At 52.9% G+C, this 8556-nt stretch overlaps 1 protein-coding gene across 1 annotated transcript in view; it reads left to right on the forward strand.

Moving 5' to 3' along the window:
• nyap2b (neuronal tyrosine-phosphorylated phosphoinositide-3-kinase adaptor 2b) overlaps positions 1-7239 on the forward strand; it is a 17328-nt gene extending 10089 nt beyond the window's left edge. The window contains exons 3-7 of the mRNA XM_084707826.1: positions 1-285; positions 4122-5447; positions 5744-5847; positions 5957-6081; positions 6448-7239. The exon at positions 1-285 is cut by the window's left edge and continues 768 nt beyond it. Of these exons, the coding sequence (XP_084563952.1) occupies positions 1-285; positions 4122-5447; positions 5744-5847; positions 5957-6081; positions 6448-6604 (1997 nt within the window). The 3' untranslated portion in view covers positions 6605-7239. The remainder of the gene's footprint in view (positions 286-4121; positions 5448-5743; positions 5848-5956; positions 6082-6447) is intronic.
• Positions 7240-8556: the final 1317 nt, after the last annotated feature.

Here is an 8556-nt window from a genome sequence, read left to right on the forward strand (position 1 = left end):
GCCGCTGCCTCACTCCCCTCAGCCTGATGAGGGCTCCGCCCTTCGACCCCGCCCTGCCTTTCCCCCCGGGAGGGCTCCCGCGGAGCGCCTCAGCCACCCCCCACGGGAAAGGCTCCCCCCCCCAGGACTGCCGGCTGCACGGCTCCATGCAGAACGTGTCTCTGGGTGGGGGCAGGTCCCGCACCCCCACCAGCCCCCTTGACGAGCTCACCAACCTGTTCACCACCGGGCGGAACATGCTGAAGAAGAACGCCAGCAGCAGGAAGTCCAAGGAGCCCGGAGAGAGTGAGTTTCCTGTTTCTTGTTTCAGCTGATCGGACGTGTTGAATCCGTCCTGTTTTTTCTTATCTCTCTCTACCTCTCTCTACCTCTCTCCTCCTCTACCTCTCTCTCTCCTCCTCTACCTCTCTCTCTCCTCCTCTACCTCTGTCTCTCTCTCCTCCTCTACCTCTCTCTCTCCTCCTCTACCTCTCTCTCTCCTCCTATACCTCTCTCTCTCCTCCTCTACCTCTCTCTCTCCTCCTATACCTCTCTCTCTCCTCCTCTACCTCTCTCTCTCCTCCTCTACCTCTCTCTCTCCTCCTATACCTCTCTCTCTCCTCCTCTACCTCTGTCTCTCTCTCCTCCTCTACCTCTCTCTCTACTCCTCTACCTCTCTCTCTCCTCCTATACCTCTCTCTTGCCTCCATCTCTCTCTCTTCCCCTGTTACCACCCTCCTCTCGTTGTACAGTTGGGGGTAACAGACACCCTGCTGTCTGATTGGCTGTGAGACAGTTAGGTTGCCAGGTTTGTGGTCTCCACCCTGTGTTTCTTCAGCAGAACTGCTCCATGACAGCACTCTGCAGCAAGGCGTGACTGGGGCCAGTGGTCAGAGTGATTAGCAGTGTTCAGTGTCCTTCTGTAGGTCTACAGTAGCCTCATTAAAGAAGCTCTGCTTTAATGCTGTTTTACGATGCTCAAACATGCCGAAATCCCGCTCATTTGGGAAGTACCCCTGGCAGGCTTCCTGTTGGAGCATGCTCCACTTCTTGCAAGAGCCGCTTTAATCTGGCATGGCCACAGTGCTCCGATGGAGATCAGATTATTTAATCTGCGGGGATTAAGGGACCACAGCCAGACAGCTGCTGCACTCTGGCTGAAACCAGTCAACAACACTGACCCTCCAGCAGACACACAGGTGGTCCTGGTTCAGACAGACAGGAAGGATCTGCAGAACGGGAAGTGTGTCATTGCGTGTCCTGTCCCCCTTATCCAATCACAGCTGAGCTGTTGGAGCGCGGAGACAAGCTCCTCGAGGGAGTTCTGTTGACGTGGTAACCACGGAAAATCAGATGTTGGGGTGGTAACCACGGAATATCAGAGCCATCTCCTGATATGAGGAGAAACACATCAATCAGCTTTCTGCTCTCTAGGCAACCTTCCATGGCAACACATAGCAATGCATAGCAACAGAGGAAGGAACTCTGTGATTGGCCTGTTCTCTCCCTCGAGCTTCTAAGCCAATCAGAAAACACAACTCACCGGTCTCCAGCTGAATGGAAGCAGGATTCTCCTGCAAGGCTGCAGCCCTCACTCTGATTGGCTGATTATTTGTGACTCACTCACACAACACTCCTCCTTTGACCCAATCAGCATTTGGAGAGACCTTCTGATCTGGCCAATCAGGAGAGAGATGGGGGTCATGTGACATTGTGGGGCATCTTGGTGTTAGAACTCTTGTGCTGATGTACTTCCTGTCTCAAATCAGCATCTTCTTCTTGTATAGTGCGTGCAGGGCAGTTACACCATGTGTTTTTTGATGATTCAGTCATTATTCTCTAAAACTCAGTCAACTGAACGATACGGATGCATATTATGGTCTGTTAGCTATGTATATGTGACTCATATATTTACACACATGCATGCATGCACACACACACGCACACACGTTAACTTTGTATGTGTGACACACACACACACACAGACAGTGTACATGTGACTATACTCTTGACTGGGGTGTTGCTACGGAGACGGTTAGTTCTACCCCATCACCTATGGTGTTCCACCTGGGGTCCAGGAATCTCCTCTCTGCTTGGTCAGATTCAGTTTGCAGACCCTCCCCTATCTGCTGAGGAGAAGATTATTGGTTCATGGCTGTTCAATCTCCATGGTGATAGAGACAGCCTCAGTATAAAGTATGACCCATTTACTCACTGGCTAATCACCTTATTTAAGCAGACACACATGCACACACTCACCACCCCCCCCCCCCCAACACACACACACACATAAAGTTCAGTTGACACACACACACACACAGCAGACACAATCAGATCTGCTGGTGACCTGTGCCCAGACCCTCGTGTCACCTGGTGTGTGGCGCATCTACAGTGTGTCTGGTAGCTGAGATGTGGCTACTGGTTTGTTCGTGTCAACTGTGTGTGTGTGTGGGGGGGGTATGTGCGTGTGTGTCATAGAGTTAATATAACTAGAGTAAACTACTTTTATGGCAGTGGCTCTTTTCTTCCCTAGCTCCAAGACCTCGTGCACGCTTGCAACTAGCTGTACACGTCATACTTTGAGACAACCAGTCGCGAGCATAGATTTATATGGTTACGCGCGTGTGAGCTAAGGCATTGCAGTTACAGAATCTATGGGCAGAATGGGGTACAAGTCCAATAAGAATCAGAGACATGATCCAAACTTAACGGAAATGTATTCTTTGATTGTATAGTATTCCTTTCACTTGTTTTTTAGGCTATAGGGCTAAATATAGGGCTATTCTAGATGGTACTCATTACATATGTAGCTTTTTTTCTTCATGATATGAGTATGATTTACAACGCATTGTATCGGATGAAATAAACTGTTAACATGAACAGCTCCATCGTTGTTCTCGCCAGGTAAAGAAAGCTTAATAGTTATTTTGGTAACCGAAATCTTCCATAATGTAGACTTACCATAGCTCAAAAATCAGGAAAAATTATTCTATGAAAAAGCTTGTAGTATGAGCAGGTTCGAGAATCAAACTAAAATTATTGGGGGAGATAGTTTTGTAAATTGACATTTACATTTAAAATGTTTACATGTAAATGTTGACTGGAGTTAATGTAATAAAAACGACCAGAAGAGTCGGGAACCTAACCGTAAATACAATACCACCTACATCCACCGGGGCCGTTGCTTCAAGCCGAGGGGTGGGGGTCTGGTGTGTGTGTGCCAAGGCGACCATCTCCGTGACAGCAGTCAAAGAAAACAGCAGCTCTGGACTCTGGTCCCACACAGAGGTGCTGCACTCTAGCGGCAGGACAGGGGTACTGCATGCTGCACTCTAGTGGCAGGACAGGGGTACTGCATGCTGCACTCTAGTGGCAGGACAGGGGTACTGCATGCTGCACTCTAGTGGCAGGACAGGGGTACTGCATGCTGCACTCTCGCGGCAGGACAGGGGTACTGCATGCTGCACTCTAGTGGCAGGACAGGGGTACTGCATGCTGCGCTCTAGTGGCAGGACAGGGGTACTGCATGCTGCACTCTAGTGGCAGGACAGGGGTACTGCATGCTGCACTCTCGCGGCAGGACAGGGGTACTGCATGCTGCACTCTAGTGGCAGGACAGGGGTACTGCATGCTGCACTCTAGTGGCAGGACAGGGGTACTGCATGCTGCACTCTAGTGGCAGGACAGGGGTACTGCATGCTGCACTCTCGCGGCAGGACAGGGGTACTGCATCCACATCACAACTTTTTTCATGAAGGACCAGCTTATCTCAGACCACAGAAAATGCTTCAAGTGTTCCAAGACATATATATGAAATGATTTCAAACCAGTGATTATATACACAAACGTTGATGTATTAAGGTGTGTTGTGGTTCAATAATGGTCCAGACTTACTGGATGCAGTAGTGAAATCAGCTCTCTGTGGTACACAAGCTGTATACTAGGACAGACAAAGAACAGCCATGAATTACATCACAAGGAAGTTGGGTTGGTTTGCAAAGATATGGATTAAAGTTTTTTAAATGGAACTGAACAGGCTTAAACGTGAACCTCAGAGTTTAGAGAAGCGTAAAGAGGATAGTTACTGAGCGCTGATGTGAAGGCAGAGAGATGAGGTGTGACTGTGTCCGCTTGCCTTCCAGCCGAGTCCAAGAGCCGGTCTCATGGAGAGTCTCGCCGCGACGGCAAGGATCGCCACGGCAACAACAAGGAGTCCAAGCGCGAGAGCAAGGAGCGCCACTCCCACAAAGACAAAGACTCCTCCCACAAAAGCAAAGACTCCTCCCACAAGAGCAAAGACTCCTCCCACAAGAGCAAAGACTCCTCCCACAAGAGCAAAGACTCCACCCACAAGGACAAAGATTCCGCCCACCGCCGCGATCCCAAGGACCGGGGCTGTAGCAGCGTGGAGCCCCTCCCCTCCCACCGCACCAGCAGGGACCCCCGGGCCTTCAACAGCCTGGAACCACCCCCGCTACGCAGGGACAGCCGGGACCGCTGCCTCAGCGCCGTGGAACCCTCGGCCCCGGCATGTCGTGACTCCACTGACCACGGGGGCCTGGAGGCTCCCCTGCAGGGGAGGAGGGGTAGCAAGGACCGGGGGGGAGGCGGGAGAGGAGAGGGAGGACCGGGGGACATGGCCGTCCGCAGGGACAGTAAGGACCTGCTGAGGATGGGTCTGGAGTCGCAGCAGGACAGAGGCCCGGAGCTGCTGCCCAGGCAGGAGAGCAGGGACCGGGTCTGGGGGGGCCTGGAGGGCCGGGGAGAAGGGAGGGACAAGCCCCTGGACCAGCCCCCAGAGCTGCTGCCCAGGCAGGAGAGCAGGGACTGGGGGAAGAGTGGGTTGGGCGCCAGGCAGGAGAGCAGGGACTGGGGGAAGAGTGGGTTGGGCGCCAGGCAGGAGAGCAGGGACCGGATCAACCAGCCCCCAGAGCTGCTGCCCAGGCAGGATCCTTACAGAAACGGGCTGGAGGTTCGGAGAGACAGCAGGGACCCGATGAGTCACGACCAGGAGGTGAGGAGAGACCAGGAGGGGAGGAGAGAGGTGGAGGTGAAGAGAGACCAGGAGGGGAGGAGAGAGGTGGAGGTGAAGAGAGACCAGGAGGTGAGGAGAGACCAGGAGGTGAGGAGAGACCAGGAGGGGAGGAGAGAGGTGGAGGTGAAGAGAGACAGCAATGACCAGAGATGCAACGGAGCTTCAGAACCCCCCCAACCAGAAGCCGGAGACAAGGGCTCCCCTAGTGGTGAGGGGAGGAAGCACAGGGGCGGCACTGGGGGCGGGTTCACCCCTGAGGCTACGCCCACACCAGACAGCAGGGACCTCGGTAACCATGGCGCCGACCAATTGAAGACACCAGAAAGGAATGGGGTGCTGCGGCAACAGTCGTCGACGGCGACCCCTACTCGTCACGGTAGACAGTCAGGAAGTCCTCCTGCCCCCCCCATGGTGTTGGGGACTTCCACTCCTGGTGAGTCACTTCCTGCAACACAAACTGGCATGTTGTCTATCTCATTTGAGTATTTTTGTTGTTTTATTCCTGCTCACCTCTCATTTTGTGGAGAGCTAGTTAGCATCCGTGCGCTAAAGCCAAACAAGAAGCTGCCACCCATTTCTCTAGCTCCAGGGTACAGCTCAGAGGAAGAGCATTTGCAGACTGCAGATCAAGACATTCCATGATAATCCGTCATGGGTCTTTGTCCATCATCAATACCTGAGGTCATTTGAGTAAACAGGAAAATAAACACTGTGATTCTATTTCTGCAGAGTTGAAAACAACGTCCAAATATTGTCGTTCCCCCTCCACCCCTGGTACCCCCTCTCCAATGGGCACCCCACACAGACAGGGCCCGGAAACACAGCACAGCCAGGTAAGAGCTGCTGGGCATGTGTGTGTGTTTATCCATACTCCATCCTCTCCTAGTGCCCCTTCTTCTTGCACAACTGGAGCTCACCCTCCCATCCTGTATCTGCCCCCAGGTGCCCCAGATGCCCTGGATGTGTGGAGACAGCACCATGCTGGAGCAGATCGAGAGGAAGAGGAGCCTGTGTGCCCAGATCCGCTCCAGGCAGGCCCCCCAGGGGCCCCCCCAGAGGCCCCCCCAGCGGAGCCCCTGCAAGCCAGACAGACTTCCAGATGGTAGTCCTTTTAGGGTGGACAGAGTCCCCCAAAGAAGCCCTTGCAAGGCGGACAGACTTCCAGAGCGAAGTCCTTGCAAGGCGGACAGACTTCCAGAGAGAAGCCCTTGCAAGGCGGACAGACTTCCAGAGAGAAGCCCTTTCAAGGCGGACAGACTTCCAGAGAGAAGCCCTTGCAAGGCGGTCAGACTTCCAGAGAGAAGCCCTTGCAAGGCGGACAGACTTCCAGAGAGAAGCCCTTGCAAGGCGGACAGACTTCCAGAGAGAAGCCCTTGCAAGGCGGACAGACTTCCAGAGAGAAGCCCTTGCAAGGCGGACAGACTTCCAGAGAGAAGTCCTTGCAAGGCGGACAGACTTCCAGAGAGAAGCCCTTGCAAGCAGGAGAGTAGCCCCCTTCTGCCCGTCTGGGGGCATGGTCCGGGGGGTAAACAGCTCCGGCCACCCCCCTACCCCTCCCAGACCACCGTCTTTTGGGACACAGCCATCTGACTCTGACCACGCCTCCCTCCGTGCTCCGGGCCAGCTGATTGGCTGTACTGTTGGAGGAGGGGTCGTGATATCATAGGCCAGTGGTGGTAACCATAGCAATATTGCAGCTTGTTCAGGTCGTCATGTTTTCTTATCGTCACAGTGATATTTGATATTTTTATATTCCGTGTGACTGTAATATACTTAGAATGAATTATAGATATTTTCTAAATAAGAAGCCATAGCAGCTTCGGCTATGTAGAAGTAGAACAATCCAATGTTTGTCTTGTTTTATTTTTTGATGTTTTTCTTTTTCTTTTATTTTGGTATTTTAAACGTTTTAAAAAGCATATTCTATCTATATCTGTCGTAGCATCGTTGCCAAATTCCTAATAAATGTCTTGTGCTAAGAGGACCAATCTGAATGGAGGAATATCTAGACTGTGTTGAAGAGGCAGGCTGTATCTTCCTGGTTGTCTGTGATTGGGCCGTGGTGTTCTGGAATGTTCCATAGTTAGTTCTAGAACAGACCAATGTGGTGTGTCGGTTAAAGCAGTTAAGTGAGCAGCTGTCACTGGTTGCCGGGCAGACTGCGAGGTTGGGGTGGAACTGAGCTGACGTCAGCCGGAGGTGGGATGGAGGGCCAGTCTTATCAACCCCAGGACCTGGAGGGGCCGTGGAAGAGGGGGATGGGATGGAGGGCTGGTTGGAGGGCTGGTTGGAGGGCTGGCTGGCAGAGAAAGTGTGGTTGGAAATGTCCCAGCATTCCTACGGACAAGGTTTAGAACAGCCACAAGCTGGAACAAACAGTTTTTTACACCTTAAACTTGATTTAAAGCTGAATATAGACTTCAGTAGCTATGTGCACTTGCTTGAGACATGATCTTTCAGAATATGTGTATATTTTTTATTTATAAAGTGTAGAGAAGTAGAACTGTGCCATGTTGTGAGTTTTGGATTGGTTGGCTGGGTGGTGAGGTCGCAGGCCATTGTCTGTTTGAGATATGCGCTCGTCTATTATTGGCTGTCTGTGACACTATCTCCCTCGGATTAGCTTCTCAGATTCTAAGGACCTATAGCGTCTTTACAGCTTTACTGTGATGGGACAAGAGCCTACAGAACAAGGCCTCTAGACTGCAATACCCATCATGCATCACACTGCATTTGGCATACAGAGTACTTATGCTCCTACCATCCCCCTCCTTCTCCTCCCCACCTGTACCCCCCCTCCCCACCTGTAACCCCCCTCCCCACCTGTACCCCCCCCTCCCCACCTGTACCCCCCCCTCCCCACCTGTAACCCCCCTCCCCACCTGTACCCCCCCTCCCCACCTGTACCCCCCCCTCCCCACCTGTACCCCCCCTCCCCACCTGTACCCCCCCTCCCCACCTGTACCCCCCCCTCCCCACCTGTAACCCCCCCTCCCCACCTGTAACCCCCCCTCCCCACCTGTAACCCCCCCTCCCCACCTGTACCCCCCCTCCCCACCTGTACCCCCCCTCCCCACCTGTACCCCCCCCTCCCCACCTGTACCCCCCCCTCCCCCTCTTCAAGGTGTTCCTGTTTAACATCCTGCATGCCACATGCCCTGCAATGCCAAAATACAACATTCTCTTTTCATCCCGCATCCTCTCTATCTCCCTCCCTTTCACCCCACTTCCTCCTCTGCTCCTCCCTCTCACCCCTCCTCTCCTCCTCCTCCCTCTCACCCCCCCTCCTCCTCTCCTCTCCAGACAGCCAACGAGGCCATGAAAACTGTCCAATACCAGGCAGACAGGACGAAGTAGGAAAGGATAAAGAGATGGAGTGTGTGGTGCTAACATTAGTGAGTGTTACCTTGTAAGCGGGTCTTTTAATGATTGTTTCAAAACATTCCCTTCTTCTGCACCAGGGTTGGTAAACCGTGACGATGATGATGATGTCCACAGTGTATTTGTCTGTGTGTGTGTGTGTGTGTACGTGTTCACTGTGA

Source organism: Hypomesus nipponensis, chromosome 10 (assembly GCF_054491055.1).
Source record: "Hypomesus nipponensis isolate SF chromosome 10, ASM5449105v1, whole genome shotgun sequence".
Lineage (NCBI taxonomy): Eukaryota > Metazoa > Chordata > Actinopteri > Osmeriformes > Osmeridae > Hypomesus > Hypomesus nipponensis.